Source organism: Onychostoma macrolepis, chromosome 23, assembly GCF_012432095.1.
Source record: "Onychostoma macrolepis isolate SWU-2019 chromosome 23, ASM1243209v1, whole genome shotgun sequence".
NCBI lineage: Eukaryota > Metazoa > Chordata > Actinopteri > Cypriniformes > Cyprinidae > Onychostoma > Onychostoma macrolepis.
Window position 1 is genome coordinate 13,254,330 of NC_081177.1, and position 23,597 is coordinate 13,277,926.

Consider the following 23,597-nt stretch of genomic DNA (forward strand, 5'->3'; position numbering starts at 1 on the left):
TTACATGTTTGTACATGGCAGCATGCTAATAACATGTTATTGAACATGCACCATGATATTACTATGAATTTATTTTTAGCATAATAAATACAATGACATGTAAAAGTTCAATCATCAGCTATCACTGGAACATGGTACATCTCACCATTAGAGCTATTTCTCAATTTCCTCCTTTTTCTAATAAAACCAGCATTTGGCCCCATACGGTACTTAGATCAGCAGTTTGAAAACTACAGGAGTGACTTAACTAACAAAGCTTGATGCTGAAGCAGCACACTTTCCGTTCTAAGAACAAAGCACATAATGTCCGCTTAAAAAACGCTGTCTGCTACACGTATTTCATTTCCGCCCAAGGTCAGAAGTAACTGTATACAGACATGCATTTCTTAGTAAGTCACTGGCTTGTTGCATAAGCGGATAACACGCTGGATTTCATAAACAAGCTATTATTCTCATGCTCGCTCTGAGCCTTAGCAAGGAGCATCTGTCCTTTTTTTGTATTCTGTGTACACGGAGTCAAGCTGCTGTTGGTCCAAGAGGTTAAAGAACTGTTTCTGCTCCACCACAATTTGTTTGTTCACTACAAGAAAATATGTCTACCAGTGCTGTCCATGAAGTACCCTCGAGGGAATACAACTTCAAGAGATTGCCAACAGTGACAGAAAGATCTTTGTGTTGAAAAACACAATTCAATAATGTGCCACTAAAATACACATCAAAAGTAAATGAAAACACTCCTCTCACCACCAAGATAAACACCAGAAGCGTGTGGCTCATTCTGGCATTCGTAATGTTGTGAATCACAGCACAATTTAGAGCAGAGATGATGTTCAAGGAGCAGCAGAATGTGGAATTCAGAAGAACGATGTCCTCCCTCTTTCTTTTTTTCTAAACAAGGCATGGAATGTACTCCTGCGTCTAATAACTTGTTCCCTCATTCTTTTCATCCTTACACTGATGCAAACAGCAAACGCAATCTGATTACATCTAATTAGCCAAATGGCATTTACAGTGTCTAAAGATCTAAGATCTCATGAGCAAAGATGGCAGATTTTAAATTACACATTTCCGGTGGCGTCAACTGAGCAGCGGATGAATTGAAATGCTAATGTATGATTTTCTTCTCATATCCTCCTTGGGGAGTTCAGGGTCAGAGACAGAAAGAGAGAGAGGGAAACGCTGAGGAAAAGCAAAGGCGAATATAGTTGAGGAGGTTATTGTGTCCAGCTGTGGACAGAAGTTTAATTTAGTCTGGTTCAGGGGGAGAGAGACAAAGAGAGAGAATCAGAAAGTGAGATTTGCCCCTGGAATGATCTTAACGCTTCACTTGATGTTCACATTCCTCATAGGCATATCATACAGCTTTCTGCCCAATATTCAGCTGGGGCTATTTCTTCATTTTGCTGGAGGGGCTGACTGAGTAAGAGATGGAAAGAGTGAGGGATGGAAGGAAAATATATCAGGGAGATTTACAGTGATAGAAAGAGAGAGAGAGCAAAGGAGGGAAGGAAAGAAAGACAGAGAGAAGGAAGGGGGGATGGGGTGTTGTGTTAAAAATATATCCTACTACTGAGCGAAGAGCAGTCTCAAGTACCTCAGCTTGCTTTCGGTTTTTGCTATTTTTGCAGCTTTTTCCATAATGCATGGAGGAACGAGACCTTATAAGTGGATGACAAAAAAAGATGTCCGCAAATTCAAAAAGACTTCAGCTAGTGGGATGTGAACATAAATCATACCCATCTACTATACATAATATCTATCAATGTCTCTATTTATAGATCTATTCTATGCACACACAGAAACGAAATAGTCAGTTTTGATTTTATGTTGACTGTAAAAGCAGGTCTCTTGCCACAAAGGTTGCAGGTTTAGTGCTGAAGAGCTCGTCCCAGTTGGCTTTAGTACCACTGCACCCTTGAGATTGGCACTTAAACCCAGTTTGTTCCAAGCATACATGCCATAGTAAGTGGCCTCGCATGAAAAACGACTGCTAAATAGCAGCTAATAACCCGTCCAATCAGACAGCCCCTTGAAGAGCCACTTATCAGCGTTCATGTGCAATGGGAGCAGATCAGTCTTTTTTGTATGAGATAATTATTATTGCTGTAGTTGTGAAGCCCTCTCTCCCTCTCTGGGTTGAGTAGCTGCCAAGCATTGTGAGTGCCAGCTCATTACGAGGCTGAGTCAAGATTGTTCAGAGACACTGGGCTCAGGTGGGCTCATGGTGGCCTGGATGTGTGTGTGACAAATCCTGCAGAAACCTGGGAATACTGAGACCAAGAGAAAGCAAATCAGGGAAGCTCACCTCAGATTTCTCTAACAAACCACATTAAAATTAAGAAAAATAATGTGGGCTAAAGTTGAAATGGACCCTATGTTGGAAGTTGATGCTATGTCTCAAAATGGCTGTATGAAGTTGCACACTACAAGACTGGAGTGTTTCTTGTTTTCAGTCATGCTGATGCACGCTGACCCAGTGTTTTATAGATACATATAGACAGACACATCTATAAATAGGATTTATGGATAGAAATGTCTATCCATCCATCCATCCACCTCCCAAAAAATAGCAATGAATGTACAATCAACTTCTTTCCAAATTGTCTTACTCGTTCAATCATTTTCTTTAAAGTAGTTCATTCCAGGATGAAAATTTCCTGATAATTTACTCACCCCCATGTCATCCAAGATGTTCATGTCTTTCTGTCTTCAGTTGAAAAGAAAATAAGGTTTTTGAGGAAAACATTCCAGGTTTTTTGAGGAAAACGTTCCAGGAATTTTATCCATATTTACATTTACATTTACATTTAGTCATTTTGCAGACGCTTTTATCCAAAGCGACTTACAATTTGGGGAACACATGAAGCGATTCATCTTGAAGAGGCAATTCGACAAAGGAAGTGCTTGTAACACCAAGTCTCAGGCATTGTTTAAATAAGTACAAGCTAGCAAGGGAAGGAATAAGTAAGGAGAAAGATTTTTTTTTTTTTTTTTTTTTATGTGTAGGTTGAAGTCAAGTAGTGTCGAAAGAGATGAGTTTTCAGCTGTTGCTTGAAGATTGACAGGGATCCAGTACTCCGAATATGGGTGGGAAGATCATTCCACCAGCCAGGAGCAGTGAGCGAGAATGTTCTGGAGAGTGATTTTGAGCCTCTTTGTGATGGTACCACGAGGCGTCGCTCACTAGCAGATCTCAGATTTCTGGAGGGGATGTAGATTCTTAATAGTGAGTGCATGTAGGCGGGTGCTGAGCCTGTGGTTGTTCTATGAGCAAGCATCAGTGTCTTGAACTTGATGCGAGCTGCGATTGGTAGCCAATGCAATGAGATAAAGAGAGGTGTAACATGGGCTCTTTTGGGTTCCTTGAAGACCAGTCGTGCCGCCGCATTCTGAATCATTTGTAGAGGTTTGACTGTGTTTGATGGAAGTCCAGAGCATTGCAGTAGTCCAGCCTAGAAATGACAAGGGCCTGGACAAGAAGTTGTGCAGCATGCTCCGTCAGAAAGGGCCTGATCTTTCTGATGTTGTGTAGTATATAATGGACTTCAATGGTGGCCAATGGTTTGAAGGTTCAAACTGCAGTTTCAATGGAGCTTCAAAGGGCTCTACACAAACCCAGCCGAGGAATAATCCTAAACGATCAGTTACCTTTTAACCACAAATGCTCATCTTGCACTAGCTCTACGATGCACATGTGCATCTTCATGCATTGCGTAATCACGTTGGAAAGGTCACGCATGGTTAGATCTTCATCTGTGTACTTTGGTTAAAAAAGGTAGGGTAGGGTGAAAAAAATCCATCTAATTTTCTCCTCTATCTTCAAATATCCTCCATCGTCCAATATCTTTGTTTTATCTTTTTTTGTACAGGACCGGACGTTTGACTTTCTTTGCATGTTCGCTTTGTAAACACTGGGTCAGTACTTCTGCCTACGTCATGCGTGTGATTAAATAATGCGTGAGGTTGAGCATGTGCAAGACAAGACTTTGTGGTTAAAAGTATATACATTTAAATTTTTTAAGAAAATGATCAATCATTTCGCTAGATAAGACCCTTATTCCTCGGCTGGGATCGTGTAGAGCCCTTTGAAGCTGCATTGAAACTGCAGTTTTGACCTTCAGCCCGTTGGCCACCAGTGAAGTCCACTATATGGAGGAAAAACTTAAGACATGAACATCTTGGTTGACATGGGAGTAATTAAATTATCAAGAAATTTTCATTCTGGATGTGAACTACTCCTTTAAGTGGACTACATTGTTAGAGTGAGGTTGGGAATAGCGAATTAGGGTATAGGGTGCAATTTGAGCTACAGCCAATATGTCAACAAACAATATGGAGAACGTGTTTGCTCCCGTTTTCCCAAAAAATCTGCACAGAACAGGAAAAAATTTAAACATCATAGAGCAACAAGTTTCTGTGTTGTGGTTTGCACTTTTCAGAGACACATAGAGAGAGCAAGACAAACAATTGTTGTTGTGACCGTTTCTCCACCCCTTTATCGCGTTTCTCAGGCATCACCACAGTCGTCTTTGAAATTGGTTCAGGGTGAAAATGAGAAAGGAAACCTGCAGGTGAAAATGAAGGCAAGCGTGGAGCCATTGGTTTCAATATACGCCACGGCCAAAGAAAACAGAGGCTTGGAAAGGAGACCATCCTCTTGGCAGAGCAACGGCGCTGAGATCCTACTCCATTTGTTCACTTCTTTCTTGCCACTGGAGTCTGTCTGATATCCTCACATGTGTTATGCCTGCCTGTACTCTGGAAAAGTATATATAAAAGCAAGATTACCTGTGGGTTTGTGACATACCACTGGAGGTGTAGAGGGCTTTGCAGTGGTAGAAACGCAATATAGCAGCAGATGTTGTGACTTACTGCAGAGTGGTACTGTCTCCCTCTTAATCACTACCATGACGGGAAGCACATGCTCATACCCGGGCTTCATTAAAGGATCGTTCTTCACCAGCCGCCTAAAGCAGATGGGTTAAGAATCTTTACATGCCTCTGAAGATCATGTAAAGTAATAAACATGATATTGATGATGAAACAAAGAGATAAAGTAACCATATATACATTGACAATGTAACAACACATTAAAAGTGAAGATTGTAAGATTTATTTTTTCTCTTAACCCAGTTTATTGTTCACTAACTAGCCTACCATGCCATTTCTTAACGATCCATCCATCTTTTTCGAGTTCAACCTGAAGTGGGAGTTTGGGGAGTGAGCAAGCAAAAATTCGAAGACTTTCCCAAATAAGCAGAGACAGATAATTGTATAAAACAAGGGAAACATTAGGGGTGCTTTTACAAGAAGGAATTTGATGGAATGTTTGGGTTTCATTTGAGACACTGAACTTGAAGTGTTTCTTCATGTTAGTTCTTTACTGCCAAGTCTCAGAAAAATAGTAAGATTTTGTAAGAATAAAAATAACCATAATGTCAATCAAACGGTTTTTGGAAATTATGCTTTATTTCTGTAATTCTGTTAAGTGACACAGGCGCAGAAACTGCATACTTCACATTTAAAGAGAGCAGACGCTTTTTAAAATCTTAGCAGGTATAGGTCTCTTAAATTTACTAAACAGCTGTGCTACTTCACTATTTGAGGCAAAAGAAATGTCTTATTCACTATCTAATCCAGTTTAACCAGGAAATATCCATGTAGGACTTGCTATTTCTAGTAAATTGCATGCTAAAACAAGTGCATGCTAAAAAAAATAACACAACTATGCTAATCAGTGGGCGCAATTCCTGAATCTTTTACTGAAATGGTTCCCGGCCTGTATGGCAATGTTCTTCTCAATGAACACAGCTGCAAACTCTTCAACAAGCTCCTTTGTCCAGCTCACTTTAAGCAAAGATGTGTTTTTTCCTGAGGTAAAAACTCAGCTTCCTGTTTCTATCAGAGCCAAGCAAGTTTCAGAAGATAACACAAAGTCTTAGCTCGGCTCAGACACAATTCTTGAGTTATGTCTCTTCAGACTGTTTGCATCCGTCCTTTACTTCCTCCCTTTCTCCTTTCTTATTTTCTAACTCATAACATTATTGTCTTTCTAGCTGCATGTTCAGTGTGATGCTAATAGCAATTACTTTGAAATGTGCTGTCTCAGCTGTAAGCTTTGCTGATGCTTGATTTCATAAAGTCAATGCATGGTGCCATTATGTCCAAGATTTCTGTTCCAAGTTTATTGATTCTCTAAGTGGGTCTATGAATGATACATAGACACACATGCAGACAGCCTATTTGCAACCAAATGTTTTCATTCAGATATCAGTGGGGAACTGTCTCAGCTACATAGTCATGGTCACCTTAATAGTGTCTGAGCAGATGATTGTCATGCAACTTGGTGCTCATTAGGATGGAGAGAAGAGACGTCATATGGTGGATTCCTGCTGGGCTTGTAAATAATGGCCATCTACAGCTGCAGTGTGGAAAAGAAACAGCTTTCACTGCTCTGCAATTACTAGAACGATGGTTTGGCTAAAAAAGCTATGTGATTGCATTCTCCTGGTCTTTGGAAAGACGGCTACACCACTAGGGAACTGACGGAAGAGGTTGAGTTTTTTAATACTGATGCATAAAACATCATTTTTTTAAATCAAGCTTATGGTTTGTGGATGAGGGATGAGGGAGGGAATGGTGCATGAGGGAATGGCATATAGGGACCAGGCTTTTTGACATTGGCAAGTAAGCAGAACATCAACCTACAAAGAAATGTGTTAAAAACAGAGCATGCATTAAATTGATCAAAAGTGACAGCAATGACATATATAATGTTACAAAAGATTTTGATCTCAAATAAAGAAAAATACATTTTCTATTTAGCAAAGAATCCTAAAAAAAATTATAAAGTTTTTCATGAAAATATTAGGCAGCACAACTGTATTCTACACTGGAACTGTTTCTTGAACACCAAATCAGCATATTAAAATTAATTAAAATAGAATATTAAAATAAAAAACTGTTATAGTAAACTGTAATAATATTTCACTAAATTACTATTTTACTGTATTTTTGATCAAATAAATGGAGCCTTAAGCATAAGAGACTTCTTTCAAAAAATCTTACTGACACTAAACTTTTAAATGGTAGCATGACACATGTAAAATACATACAAATATGTTATCATATTTAGAAGACACTCCATAACTTAACAAAATTCAATAAACAAAAAGATAATTAGAAATTAATGAAACAAAAGAAATTGAAACAAAAAAAACCCACCAAAAGTACGACGGTATTAGGTAATAATTCAGAACCATGGTGTGTACTGTATATCAAAGTTCTGTGGTACTGCCATGTGGTACCATAGTACTTTTTAAGAGGGGTTACTACAGGTTGTGGAAGTTGCTTCCTGGAAGCGCAAGTTCTGGACTTTTCCATCCATTACACCCTCACAGACAGGAAAAACCATTGAAGAAGAACTGATATGTGAGGATAATTATCTTTGCACAATCTAGATTGTTTTTCCTATAAACATCAAAACAAAGAGGGTGTATGCAAGTGTTTGCATTGCACTCTTAGTAAGGAATATGCGTTTCAGACATCTGTAGGGTCTCGAAAGGGATGTGCGTGACACTGAACCAGACCGATAGCTCGCCCCGCACATGCAATCACATCTGCCCCTTTAACCATGCAGAAAACAGCACGTCGACAGCCCTCCTGCTCGGGGCGCATTCAGGTTGTGTACTTTATTCCCAGGGCTGAATAAACATTTAGCCCTCATCCAAGCGTGATTAAACGCTCTTACATAAACCAGCCATTTATACTCCATTCTATCATAGAGAATAGAGCTTAGGTGTCAGAAAGAGGCATATAATCTCCAAGGCAGGAGAGTCAGGCTGGTAAAGTGAAAGAGGGAGAGGGTGGGAGGAAGTCACATATGGGTTTAAGCATCTCCATCTGCCTACAGCTTTCTCCTAATGTGATTTATATTTAAGGAGGAGAGCCCGATGCTAATGCCCAACATTAAAATTATATTTGCTGACTTAGAGTAGCATTCGAAATCAGCTACACATAACCACAGGGTACTGTCACTTCGAGACGGTCATCTTTGCTGGTGAAAGTACGTACACTGCCATTTTTCACTTACAAGGTGTTTTATTCTCTTTCCATGGATTTTTAAAGGTGCACTTAGCAATTTTTGTTTGACTGACACTGCAGTCGTTTTGGAGTTATAGTTATGTAGTATTATGCAAAGTAATAGTTTTCTACACTGTATGCATACACTATTCAGTTAGACATGATTAATTTATTCTGTGAGAAATAATAGTTGGGTTTCTATGATAAAATTAATAGTTATAATTCTTGTCATTTGATCTAAACATGATGGCCGCATGAGGCCAACCACTCTGTAGGGTTAAAACTGTTTTAATACAGCAACAAAGTCAATTCAAAGTTATAATTCTTTGACATTTCTTCAGGGAATACGGATTATTCAAATGGCAACATCCATAACTAACAGCTATTTCAGAAACTTTGCAGCCCTTACATGGCTTGCACGGTTTGGCACGACTTCAGAATGATGTCTGAGGTTAACTTAGATGATCCTAAGTGAAGGTAGAAAGCACATACTCTGGCTTAGAGGAAGAATATCCATTACATAAGCACTAGAGATTAAACTAGAGGCATCTGAACTATGCCAGAGCCCCGCAGAGTCAAAACGATGATAAAAGTGCACACGAAGAAAGCTTTAAAGCATTGCACTTTACATAAATTACACAATTTTAGATTGAAAACAGATGGGTAGAAAGAACCAATTGTGTAGATGCAATCAAAATTATTTTCCTTTGTAGCTACCATTTAACATGTCATATTTTACTTAAAGTTGGACTCACTACTGCAACTTTAAAGAAGGAGTTCACACAAATATCAAAATTGTGTCATTATTTACTTACCTTTATGTCGTTCCAAACCTGTACGACTTTATTTCTTCTGTGTACCAGAAGAGAAGATATTTTGAATAACAGTACTTGTCCCAACAACGAAAGTCACTGGGATCCAAAACAACACTGCCCCACTGACTTTCATGGTGTAGACAAAAAAAGAGAAAGGCTCGGATTGACATTGGACTGTGGGTAAGTAAATGATGACAAAATTTTCATTTTTGGGTGAACTATCCCTTTATTAGCAGACACTTCCATGACTGGCTGAAAATGCTGAAAGACAAACCAAAAAGGAAGGTAGAGAGACACATGGTGTCTTTAGTCAAAGTCTCACTGTTGAACAGAGGAAGGAATGTTTCTGTGCAGCCCCTAGTGTTTCATCCACCCACGTGCTGCACCAAAACCCCCCCTGAACACATGGCACCCTGTCCTACACGTAAACACGCTCCATCTAATGCACACATGCCGTTTCTCGCCGCTTGATAATCGCATGAGAGGGGGAGTGAGATGAAAAGTGTGAGGGGAAGCCGTAACCAGGACAAGTGACAGACATCTGTTGCTCCAGCTGAGCGCAAGCAGAAGAAAAAGAAGCGAATCCCCCTGATGCGCATGCAATGCAATACACTGACACTCAATAATCACTTCAGAGACTAGGTGGGTGAGCAGATTTGGAATGCGAGAAGCACTGTTGACTAAATAAGAAAATTTACAACACCAGTGTAGGAGAAAAACACTAAGAATAGCATTCAAACAAGCTGCAAACTCAAAGCATAGTAGTAGTTTTCTTATCCTTCATCTCTGTAATCAAGTCCACCGTGACAGTGTTAAAGTCACTGACCTCTGACCCGGGCATAACAGCAGCCGCACTTTGCCAGGACTTTCCGAAACAAGTGGTGGCAGGCACAGCCCCGGTGGTGGTGGCCCCCCTTCATGGTCTACCCCAGTCGCTGACCACAAGATTAGCAGGCATGGGCATGGCACATCACACGCACGTTCACGCCGGGGATATCCCTGCAGCGGTAATTCCAAAGAGGTGTGGGGGAGAACCTCAAAACAAATCCCAAGAGGAGTGAAAGTTCTGATAGTCAGTTAGGGAATCATACACCGTCCGGATATCCAGTCTCGGGTTGTCACTGCACAAGACGAGTCAACGGCAGGCAAAAGCACAGCTCAGTCTCCCTGTTTTTCCTCCCTCCTGCTCTCACTGTCTGCTCAAATGACAGACTGTAAGACTGCCAGAGAGAGAGAGAGCGAGAGTGAGAGCGAGCGAGAGAAAGAGGGGGATGAGTGGGCGGAGTTAGCAGCTTGACTTGCTGGCTATTCCAGGATACAGCTCCCACTCCCCCTTTTATCCCCTTCATCTTGCATTTACTCTTCTCATAATTCTCTCTCTGCTCTCCATTCTATTCAACCATCTGTCTTAGACTTTTTTAGCACATAATTTTAGAAGATCTCAGACGGCTGGTCCTAATTCAAACCCTCATGAGTCATATCTAAGATAAACAAGGTGGAGAATAAAATCTGAATGTGAGCTTGATTGCATGTGGTAATTATTTCAGGAATACCGGGCTAATAGAGTATCTCTACAACTACCTCCACTCAGAGAGGCGTTCACAGACCTGCTGGGACGAGGAACGGGTGTGCTGTGTTTACTGTAAACAGGGTTACAGAATATGTGGGCGTCAAGATAAAGATAGCTGCTGTTTGATTAGTTCTGAAAGTAACAGACCTGGGAAGACACACAGAGTTGGGTGTGTTGAATGCAGATATCACGTTTCAAATAGTAATGTTTATAGGTTTTGCTCATATGTTTTCTGTTTATGCATCTTGGAGGCTTTGATACAAGGTGGTGAGTGTGAGTTTGTGTGCTTGTCACCTCTGAATGTTCTGTTGTGGCACTGGTGACTTACAATGTCATTTCAGCACAACCAATGTGGGAGTGTTATTGAGGTAAAGCTGACCTAAGGGCTTTCCCTGCCAGACTTAACCAGTAGTAAAGGCCAGTTTTATTAGCCATAATAATTAGGACCGCTGTAAGATTAAGAGTTGTTTACCAATCCTAAACTACCCGAATACCCCAAACTTTCACAAACTGTTCAATTTTAGCATATGAGAGAATAGTTCAAACTGTTGAATGACAAAATATGTAAACTGAACACTTGTGACTACAAGAAAGGATCTACGTAATGACATTTCCTCAGATGATCTAGCAGTTTTTAAAGTTGATGATGTACTGCTTTGTCTAATCAATAGCTAATTTCCATCCAAGTTAATGTAAAATAAATAAATCCTTAAAAATGGATTCAACCTGGTTACTTTCACTACACTCTAAAAAGTGCTGAGTTAAAGCAACCCAAGTTATGTTCAATATGGACAAACCCAGTGACTGGGTTGTTTTGACCCAGCAGTTGGGTTAAATGTTTGACCAACATGCTGTGCAGTTTTATTTAACTCAGCTATTGTTTAAAAATTACTATATGGCTGGCTTAAAATGAACCCAAGATAGGTTGGAAATTGCAGACACATAATTACTAGAGGCATCACAAATAATCAAACGGTGAACATTTATTAATAAGCAGTTTAATAAATGTACATTATTTCATCATTATTTATTAAACCTATTAATAAATGTTGATTTCCAACCTATTTTGGGTTCATTTTAAGCAAGAAATTTTTGAACAATAGTTGAGTTAAATAAAACTACCCAGCAGGTTAGGTGAAACGTTTAACCTAACTGCTGGGTCAAAACAACCCAATCGCTGGGTTTGTCCATATTTAACCAAACTTGGGTTGTTTTTAGCCCAGCATTTTTTAGAGTGTAATCTCATAGATATGTTAATGTATAAAAAACATTAACATTAACCTGGGGTTTACAGATGTACAATATAAAATCTTTAAAGCTGATGAGGTAACCCTGGGTTGAAGGGACATTTCACCAAATAACATAAAAAATTAAATGTCTGTCATTGTTTACTCACCCTTATTTCATTCCAAACATCTATGAAATATTTTGAGAAATGTCTCAGTGTTTTTTTGTCCATACAATCTGAGTCAATGGTCACCAAAACTGTTTAGTTACTAACATTCTTCAAAATATCTTCTTCTGTGTTCAGAAGAAGAGAGAAAGTTGAAAAATGATGAAGTGCTGACAGAATTTTCATTTTTCTGTGAACTATCCGTTAAACAGTGTCAAGTGTAAAAAGCTCTTTAAAGAGACAAGGCGCGTGTAAGCAAAATGTGTGTTGGAATGTGATGCTAATGGTGAAGAGGAGCAGGAAATGGAGTGCAGGCCTCTTCTAGAGTACATGAGCAGCTGGGGATTTTGCTGAGATTGTGTGTGTGTGTGTGTGTGTGTGTGTGTGTGTGTGTGTGTGTGTGTGTTGATGGAATTAGTCTCTCTCCAGAGCCCAATTACCCGGTGTCTATTGCAGAAAAGCAGAGCGGCTCCTTATAAGTGCGATACAGCCAATGAGAATGGAGAATTCAGCCAACAAACATTTCCCCCACCAGGAAGATTGAACATCAGGACTGAGATCAGAATACACATTCAGAATACACACACTGCATCAAAGTCAAACAACCTGTTTTGTATATAAAATTATTTACAGTTGAAGCTGTCATTACAGGCACAAAATATCTTACATGTAAGACAGTAAGTGCGTTCGATGCTATTTAACAATTTGGCTTCAGTCAGATTAAAGCAATAACTCATATTTTTTGGACACTTCAGTCAGACGCCAGCAATCGTTCCAGTTCAAAGCCAGACTATCTATCAGACCTACACAATGCGACTGTAGATTGGCTTTGTTCAGCATTATACATATTAATCAGACTACCATTGGCCTCAGCATTGTGTGCTTGCTCTGAAAGACAGAGATCACGTGTGACATACATTATTAATCCTTCAGTATTTGTTAACGCATAATGTCATATTTGGACAGGCAGATGGAAACTGTAGCTTGGCCATTCAAAACCTGCTGTGGCTCCATTATAAACCTGCATGTAAACAACTTAGTCGGCCCATCACTGTCACCTCAAATCGGCAACTGTCATTGCAAACGAATGACGTTACTTTGTTACCGCAAAATTGCTGTCAGCCCCTTAACACCTCCACCAGGTTGCAGTGTTGTAAACCGCAACACATCACGCTGTTGTCTGCCTGTGACGTGAATGGCAGAGGATTTTTCTCGCAAGAACAAAGCTGCATTTTCTCTCTTATAATCTATAATCCAACTACAAACAGAACAAACAGTATTTTGATTTGGTTAAAAGGAAGACAAATTAAATTGAAACTGAAAAAGCCATTTCAAAGGCACACTGTAGGATGCAAAGACTAATGCCACACATCAAACAAGCAGTCCTTTCCTGTTTTTGTTCCTTCTCACTTCAAGTGTACACTGCTTACCACAGCAAGAAAAAGGGAGTTGCATGGCTATGACAACAAGTAGCTTGCATCGTGATGTTTGTATACGATCACGAGTCAAGTGTTCTCTCTTCCTCGCTAACCAGTTTGCTTTCTCTCTTTGCAATACTTGAGGAAATTAACCATGACAGGAGTGCAAATTTGGTTAAGCTGTTCTGAGCGCTTGTTGTGTTTGCTCTTCCAGATGAGGTACAGCATGTTGTTTCTTTAAAGGCATGCAAGTGAATCATTTCAGAGGACATGCAGATACCTCCCTCAAAACCAACACAGTGTACAGTAGCTGCCTAAACTGGTACAGGGAAGAATGTAATCACCAAATGAACACCTGTTGCAGTGTATTTACTTTGTAAAAAAAAATCTCATTTAAATCTCAACCATGTGATCTTATGATAAATAACCAGGCTCACACTAAAGGCTTATGCTGTCAGTATGGATTGCATTAACATCTCTGATCAGTAGAGGGAGTGTATACTATGTGCCTGGGCAAGTCTTTACCCCTCTAAAGAATCTTTCTCTGTGATTTGTGGCACTGAGGCATGAGAAACAGGCTTTTCATTGGTCTTTCTAAGAGTGTCTGATCAAAAGTGCATTGCACTTTTATACTGTATTTTATGCATTTTTACAGCAAAATACAATAATAATAATAATATTAATATATCTTAATTACTATACTAATTATAATATATAAATAATTATACATACACATATAGTTTTCTAATTATATATATATTATATATAAGGGTAATATTTGAGTAAGAAACAAATTACTAAAATAATGTAATAAACATTAACTTCAATGTACATAACTGACAAGTATTTTACTATTTTTGTTATTTAAAAATACTGACAAAATAAAATACAAATACAACCCAGTGTAATAAATAAGACCGGGACATCCAGAAGCTACTAAGGTAAGCTGCCTACTCACAATTTTTATTTTATTTTTTTTTGTATTGAAAAAAATTCTGATTGAAAATACAATAATGTAATGTCTGGTTAACCAATAGACAGGTTTATACAGTATCTTATTTTTCTGTTAAACTTACAAAAATGTGCAGAGTCTGAAAGGCATTTTCCAATGCTGAACAAGACTACACAATTTTAAGGTTGTAATAAATAATGTCTGGCATTTGAATATTGTAATCCATCAGCACAGATACATCTTAGAATTCCATGGTAACAGGGTAAAAGAACGAAGAAAGAAAGAATACGAGATAAAAAGTGCATTAAAACCCATACAAGTCTTTTTTATCTTCTCTTTCCTCTGTTCTTCCCTCACCCTTTCCTCTTTCTATTTATTTATTCATTCTCCCCACTTCATTGCCTCCATTTATGAGTCTGCCACGGCACACGCATACTGTATTCAAACACACACGTAAACTCATCCACACTCATCGTCATACATACTGCATTCAAACATGAGAATATATACACAATACAAAACCGCAAATATAATTTTCAAACAGGTTTCCCATCAATAATTCATCAGCCAAACAGATAGTCCTACCTCAAACTCACGCAAATGACATTATTATGATGGGAGGCTCAAAAATTATTTTGTCAAAGACTACGCTTATCAATGTTCACTCGCATTTAAGTACATGAAATGAAAAAATGGATTGACAAATAGCTTAAAGTAGTGTTGGCTCTGCTTGCCCACTCCCCTCCAAATAGTTTTTACACATACTGATTATGATGGATTCTGGCGTTGCTCACTGCATGCTAATTACACAAACAATGGTTCAAGACACAGCTTTGACAGTGACGGGAACAGTGAAAATGTTAGTAGTAGAGGGTTCAAGGTCAGCAAGCTTAAATATGTAATTATGCAATCATGCAATGACCAATACAGCTGTCCCAAGTTAATTTACATCAACATGTATAAATGAAAAAGAAGTAAAGTGACTAAGTCTTCTCATTGCCCTTCTCCAACCCATTCTCAATCATACTGTGCAGTGCCTTCACCATACAGTATTTTTATTGGGATGTTTAGACCTCTCGAATTCTCATTCTTTCTCTTTCTAAAAGCAGGAGCTCCAATTAAGGCCTGCATGAATAGGCAGCAGTGTGGGAGAACAGAGACACAGCTGGCAGAAAGCCGGCTGGCTGCAGTGAGCTGGTGTTGTACGCTCTGCACTTTGTTTGCTGGTCTGTCTCCCAACCCCAGCCAAGAGATTGGCCAGGACTCTCACAAAAATATATACAAAAACGTGCACACACAGTCACATATTCAGATAGAAAGGATATGCACCATTTAGAACTGAATCGAGAATTTAAATGTCAAATTAGCTGCTAAATTTGAAATTAGGCAGCAAATGAGATACAGATTTTAATACAAAGTGGAATTTAAAAGTAATGATATTCAAAAATTAATTCATATAACTGTTCTTATTTCAGTTCTTTTTTTAGTATTATTATTACTACCCATAAACATGTTATCATACACATTCCATTTAGGGTATTTTCAGAAACATTAGATGATATTAATAATAAACCTTTGACTGATAAATTACTATGTTTGTATAAAATAATCTTGAATTCTTTGCCATCACAGGAATAGATTACATTGTAAAATATATGTAAATTTTAAATGGTAATAATATTTCACAATATTACTGTTTTTACAATATTTTTGATTAAATAAATGCAACCTTGATGAGAATAAGAGATATCTTTCAAAAAAAAAAATCTTACCAACCTCAAACTTTTCTATCTATCTATCTATCTATCTATCTATCTATCTATCTATCTATCTATCTATCTATCTATCTGGCTTAATTCAACAAATTAAATTTCCTGTTATTCCAATTCTGTGGGATGTGGTCAATCCTGTGGGATGTGGTCAATAAAATGAATTGAAAAGAAGACACAAATGCACATTTAAATACATGTCATTCAAAAACATACATACTGTCAACTGTACTGTGTAGAATGATGGGAAACATATCAAGCGGTGCCTCCCACAATCCCTCTCACCAGAACTCCCCATCCTTTGCATACTGTACTTAAACAGACGCACCTCAGCTGAATACTCTCCTCCAGATCCTATAAATCTAACCGCTAAGATGTCCTGTGGAGGATTTTCAGGATTTTCAAAGATTAGTAATGAGATATTTAAACATATAGGTTTATCCAATGTAAACACAATCCTTCTTACCATCTAGACATGCAACACAGTCCATTCATCCACAAATTAATGCAGAGATTATGTAAGGCATATCTGTTTTAAATTATACTATACACAGACTCCAAACTACTTCTGCTACCATTTCCATATAAAGTCTCCTCTTACATCTTATTCTGATGACTAGAACAGCATGCATTTCCTCTCGGTCCTTTATCTCATCCTGGGATTTCTGTTCATAAAACATCACAGTGTGGAAATGCCATCTGTGGACCAGTTTTGTTCCCTGATACATAAAGAAGCAGATCATTAGATCTGATCTCTGCAGACCGCTGTCTCTGTCTGCATGAATGTTGTTCTCTCAACCCTGTAGCCAAAAAGACAATGACTCAACAATGTCAGGTTACCCTTTTCTCATCTTCAGATCAAAGACGATCTCCCCAGAGCGCTGTTCATCATGAGGACTTGGCTAAGGCATTTGGGGGAAGGTGTAGCAACCTCTGCTCTGATTAATGACCAACAAAGCAACAGTTAGCACCAAAGAGGCAAAACAAAACAGACCAACGTCCACCACATGACCCATCTGATTCCCAAACTATATCCTAAACCACAGATCTGTCAACAACGGGATACATGTCACCCAACAGTAACCATATATCAACATCCAGTGGAAAAACACCATGCCAAGAAATATACAAACAGCCCTAGAGCTTGACGATGTTCCTGACACAGGCTTAAACTGTTCTAGGAGCTGATTGAGAGAATGATGGCTGATGGTTACTGGGTGTGAAGGTTTGGCTTCTGGCCTAGAGGCCAGCAGTTTATCAATGTGTCTCCCGCTCTGGAGCATTAACTCGAGAGAATGTTGTTACTCCTTTACAACTCTTGGGTTTTTTTTATAAGATTTGACCTAAATTAGATTTTGTTGTACATCTATTCTTTCTACACTGTAAAAATTACCGTGATTTTAACTGTAAAAAAGCTACAGTAAAAACCTGTTAAATGGTTAACAGCAAGTTCCCCTAATATATACTATATATTTTACGGTGAAATACCATTTTTGGAAGTTAAAAGAATGTAAAATTTACAGGGAAAAATGTAAATTGACTTTCCCAGAATTCCCTGTGCTGCATTTCAAATTTTGTTTGAATTTGATGTTTTTTTCTTTGAAATAACTATGTTTCTTCTTAGTTTTTTCTTATCATTTATGTTTATTAAGGATGTATGTTACATCTAGTGTTGTTAAAGTTTATTGCATATTTCAGTTCAATGAGTCTAACCATGATGGTGTTTAGTGTTTGTGTGAATGACACTGTGCACCTTCTATATACATTAATATTTAAAAGCTGCTTCTGATGGGTTTTGGTTCATCATGTGACTTTCTCATCACCACCTGCATTTGGTGGTTATTAATGTATTTCAAAGGTACAAAACAGATTTCAGTACTTCAAAAGGTTGGTATATTAACATTATATCAGTTAATGAAATTATGGTATTTACCTGTAAATTTAAGTTAAAACCGTAAAACCTAAAATGTTGCTACCTTATCTTTTACGGTAGAATTCTGGCAACCACAGCTGCCGGTTTTTTACCGTAAATTTTACAGAATGTTTTTTACAGTGTATATAGACTGTTTTTCTGTTTTATTTTGTGGCTGTGATGTGCAAAGCTTAGAGCCACATATTTTTACAATTTAGAATTGAATTGAGAATGCATTATAAATCCAATAGTATTTCTAAATTTGAACTGAGGTCACAAAATGATGAAGATTTGCAATTCAAATGTCAATGTAATTAAGTATTTAAGAATTTAAGTGAAAATTATATTAAATAGCGAAATTCATTAAAATCATTGAACTAGAAAGGCAAAGTTTGACTAGATAAACAATGAATGTTAGCTTGACAAAACCAAATAAAATGGTTTAAAATTCTTTAAGTTCCTAGGCTTTAAGGGCAGAGAACAGAAGCACAATAGAAGAACAGAAGACAAGTATGCAGATAGAATGACAGAAATATAGAGAGAATGACAGCTAACAGGATTAAAAGATTTTAATATTCTAAATTGTAATTTGTCCATGTGATGGCAAAGCTGAATTTTCAGCAGCCACTCCAGTCTTCAGTGTCACATGATGCTTCAGAAATCATTCTAATATGCTGATTTGGTGCTCAAGAGACATTTCTTATTATTATCAGTGTTGAAAACACTTGTGCTGCTTAATATGTTTGTGGAAACTGTGTTTGAGTTTGTGTTTTTTCAGGATTCTTTGACATATTTAATGTTCAAAAGGACAGCATTTAATTGAAATAGAAATCAACGTAAAAGTCTTTGTTGTCACTTTAGATTAATGTATTCCTGATAAATAAAAGTATAAATTTCCTTTAAGAAAAAAAAAACTGACCCCAAACTTATATTGTAGTGTATATAAAACAATAAATGGACAGAATGATAAAATAATAGACAGAATGATAGACAAACAGACAGAATGCTATTAGACAGAATGATCGAATGAGAGATAAAACAACCAAATGATTTACAGATAGATACTCTATACATTTTTTTGGACCAAGGTGGAAGGACTTACCACTTCCCAAAATGCATTACCTCTGACATATTGCAATTCAGTAAATGTCTAATCCTTTCATTTCTACTGAATTTTATGTGGGGTGTGGTCAATTCTTTCTCATGACTTTAAAGGACGCCGCTACTTCAGTTCTGAATTCTGGAAGTTAGGTAGGATAACAGACACACTGTAGCAATAAATGTCAATGTTTATGTTCTAATAAAGGTTTTACATGCATTAAACATGCTCAATAAAACATATAGACGTGAAAACACACACACACTGGGAAAGCCTGAGGTAACCACCACCAATTTTCCCCAGTGTGGCAGTGCAGCTTCAAAGCTGTGGTAACAAAAGCCCTTTTAAGGTTGGGACTCGCTTAGCCTATGGGTCTCTTGGGAATTCTGACTCCACATTCCCCCAGCAGTGTGTTGTTGTTTTTTTTTTTAGTCTAAGGAATATGTGGAAAGGGGGTCTTTATAATGGGCCAACTTATGAATGGATGAACATTTCTTGCAGAACAAACCATATATAGATGATTTTTGAGATACGCCACTACATAATGTTTTATGTCAAATATCAGCACCCAAAAAAATCTTTGTTTGCACAGCAGGCATCTTCTACTGTAGTGATGAAAGCATGATTATTTTCTGAATGCAAGAGAAAGATACATCAGCAACACATGACAGAGCCAAACAGCTTTCCTGTAACTAAATAATGAATGAAGAATAATGAATAAAATAATTATGAACAAAAAATACTGCGCTAGAGTTATGAGGCTCAGCCTTGAACCACTAAAATGAATAATACAAAAATTATGAACAACAAATAATTGTTGTACCCTGCAATTTTAAAAGGTGAAATATTTCTTCACAAAATATTTCAAGCAAATACATCTCAGGGATCTGATTATGTCACTCTCACTATCTGAGGTCATAGGCCCAGGAAACTGTACATGTATGAGCCATTCACCTTGGAAAAATCTGCTCTTGCGGCCTCCATTTGTTATGGTTTTCCAGCATTCAACCAGACAAAAGAAAAGAATTGAAGGGCATACATATCGCTTTGAACATTTGTGTCATCATCCACAGTCAACCCTGTTATGAAAGAGCTACATGACGTGCTTCAAGACTCTTAAGAGTGCAAAGTGAAGCTTGAGGATTTAATGAAGACTTGAGGGCTTCTATCCAACGAAATGTCCTGAATGGACTGCAGGACATAAGCTTTTGGTAAGGAAGAGAAGAAAATGGAGTAAAAAAAGAGGGTGAATGTGTGCAAGCTACACGTCTGCATGTGATTTAGTGAATGCTGGCACTGTCCCGTGATTCCACTGAAGCTGCTAAACGGCATCTTGTTTCTAATCTTTAACAGATGGGTGATCTCCTGTGCCTCTAGCTCTTCTAGTACTGCAGGGGCCTCTTTAGCCATAGACAAAGCAAGGAATGGAAATTTCACTTTTCACTTTCAGATCTTATTGATTGGGGAACTGAAAAGTATTAAATTGAAGAGACGGCATCTTACAAAATGGCTAAAGCTCTTTTGAGAACTTACTTGGCTAAACAGGTTGCTATTAAAGCAACAGTTGACCCAAAAATAGAAATTGTGGCATTGTTTACTCACCTTCATGTTGTGAAACACAAAAGGAGACAAATTAACTATGTTTTCCATTCGCTATTTTCAACAGGATTCAACTGCATGTTCTGAAGCCTTGTATGAATATCTTTGAATGAGAAACATTTTATTTAAATGTGTGTGTGTATATATTTATATATATATATATATATATATATATATATATATACACTGTAAAAAATCCAATTAACAAAATGTTGGAAGGGCAAAAATATTTAAGTTGAACTAATTTTATTGCTTGGGCTTAGTTGAGAAGCCATATTACATTAAGTCTGCACAAATATTTATTAAAAACATTAAATGAATGGTTATTCACAAATCCAATCAACATTCAGAATGCTAAATGTTGACTAAACTAATAAAAAACAAGTCAACACTGAGATCATTCCGCATGTGCACGCGCCTGAGTGACTTCGCGGGAGAAACAGCGCCGCTATCTTGTCACGTTCACACATCAGGTAAGTTGCACTAAATAAATTTAATTTTTTTAGACTAAATGTAACAAAACAAAATCATGCAACATATTCAGTTTTTTTTAGGGGACATTTAGAAAGTGTTTTATGAGTTGTATATCCGAAGAAAAGCGGATATTTAAGTGTATGTCACTTTCAGGTGTCAGTGAAGTGGCACTGAATAAATATTTCTACTTAACGTTAGACTGAATTTATCAAAACGTATATTAAAAAGGTGTAAATGTTTTATTTAAAACGTATATGTTTATACACAAAAGTGCAACATATATAAAAACATAAAATAAGCGTAGTATATGTCTGAGGGAAATAAAAGTGAATGTGGTCTTTCACCTTGTTTAATCCATAAAACACTTAATGCCAAAAGCTGTGTTACTATAATGAATTTTAGCTAATTTTGGCGAGTTGTATGATATTTGTGTGTTTCCGTGCCGTGAAAAGATATGAAGAGATCGCGCGGTCTTTCTCTCTTTTATAAGCCAACCGAAATTTATGAAACTGTACCTTAACATAAACCACAGTAATGGGCTCATTTTAAGTTAACATGGGCGTGTCAAATGGGTTTTTGCCACGGTGAAATGCAGCTGTTTTCAAATGGGGCGGATTTTAAACGGCGTTTCTGGTCTCGTGAAGACGCTTCGGAAGATGAGTTTGTCGACTGAATCGTTTCACAGGCCGTTCAAAGCGTCTCAGTCAGTTCCCTAGGTAGTGAATCACTAGATCGTGCACACTAGTCCCTGCACAGGGAAAGACCGTGATCAGTAAACACTGGGACAACTGATCAATCAATTTATAAAACGTCACCATTTATCAACAACAGGCAGGACCCATATATTTTGATATTATTTTTATGCTATTTGAGGTAACTTAGCCCTATAATATGAAATGTGCATGTTCTATTACAAATCCAATCAGCATCAATGCTCCCTGTTGTGCAACGGATTGTGGAATGGATTTGTGCTAAAAAAATAAATAAATAAATGGTTGCAACTTCTGTTTCATCTCAAATTTAATTAACTGATATTGATACATTGTAAATGATTTAAAGGCATCATTTCATTTTTGAACTTAAAATGTACTTTTCTTTCTCCAATTAGGGTGTGGCCAAAGGATTCATTGGTGCTTTGTCATCTTTGCAAGATTTCAGATGCAACCCAGTCAGTTTTTCCAAGGCACCAAACACCAAACCGCTCCACTGCAAGTACATACTGTGTGTGTACTTTCAAGACTTGTTTTTACTTCAATTATAATGTGTTTTACTGTTCTCAGTGGCATCTACGCTAATATTAGTCTGATTCTTTCCAATTCCAATGTCACCATAGCCACAAGATCCAGTCTGTATCCAGATCAGATGGTGGATCAGCAGCTAGAGACAAGAGACAGGACTTCAGCCCTGAATGTCAGCGGAGACCATGTCAGCTTGATGTGCTCCAGAGACAGATCCCCTCCAAAGACCTCGTTGGCCACGAGAACCAGACAATCCTCTGCTCAATCTGACCTGTGTTGCAGCCTAGAATTAAACCACGTCATGCTGGTTTCGTCTGGCCAGAGGAGAACTGCCCCCCGACTGAGCCTGGTTTCTCCCAAGGTTTTCTACTCAATCTCTGTCACCGATGGAGTTTTGGGTCCTTGCCTCTGTCGCCTTTGGCTTGCTTATTTGGGAACGCTTGGCTGATTGCACAGACAATATTGGAAGAGGAACTGGATGATGTCAACACTGAATCACCAATGAACTGACTTTAACTGGAAAAATGATTTGTTAATGTCCTCTTGCATTATTGACAAACTATTTTCCTGTTTGACTCTGTAAAGCTGTTTTGACACAATCAGTATTGTATAAAGCGCTTGATTTTATATACTGTAACACCTGTTTCATTTTATTTATTTATTTATTTTACTTCTGCCTCATTTTAAAGATGTAATTGTGAACAGTAATAATATTTTTAAATGCTTGTTTGCTAACATTTTGTTTTTCTTAGTTCATTAAACAATGTTTAAACTGAATTTTGGAGTTGTATTACAGATGTAATGTTTGTCAACTGGAGCTTTAAAGGGATAGTGCACCCAAAAATGGAAATTTGCTGTTAATTTACTGACCATCAGACCATTTAAAATGACTTTTTTTCTTTAAGCCTGTATGTTTAGTTTGTATGAAAAATTTTATAAATGGATATTGTTATTAAATAAATGCTATTATGTGTTGTAATGTGTGTGTTTTTAGTGATTGATAAACATCAGTTAATCATTTTTAATAATTTTGTTAAGCTATAAAAATATGTTTATGTAGTTCCCCAGCAATTTCTTATGATGCCCAAATAATAAATCTTATTTGAGGTGACATATAAAACCCAAGAAGTAAATGATTAAATTTTAATTGACATAGCTTGCTGTAGTTTTCTAAATGTTTAACCAATTAAAACATTTTAGGTGAATGGACTATAAAACAAGTTCAGTAAAGGTTGAGCCAACTAATAAATAACAATTCAGATAACACTTTGAAGTC

The 23,597-nt window shown here is 37.5% G+C and overlaps 1 protein-coding gene across 4 annotated transcripts in view; it reads right to left on the minus strand.

Annotated features, from left to right (window-relative positions):
• The window catches only part of arhgef25a (Rho guanine nucleotide exchange factor (GEF) 25a), a 71,265-nt gene that overhangs the window by 39,907 nt on the left and 7,761 nt on the right, over positions 1-23,597 (minus strand). The window contains exon 1 of one of the 4 annotated variants that reach the window (XM_058763995.1): positions 9,724-10,117. The exons of the other annotated variants lie outside the window; for them this stretch is intronic. Coding sequence (XP_058619978.1) covers positions 9,724-9,817 — 94 coding nt within the window. The 5' untranslated portion in view covers positions 9,818-10,117. Of the gene's footprint in view, positions 1-9,723; positions 10,118-23,597 lie in introns of those variants that run through there. 4 annotated transcript variants of the gene reach the window in all.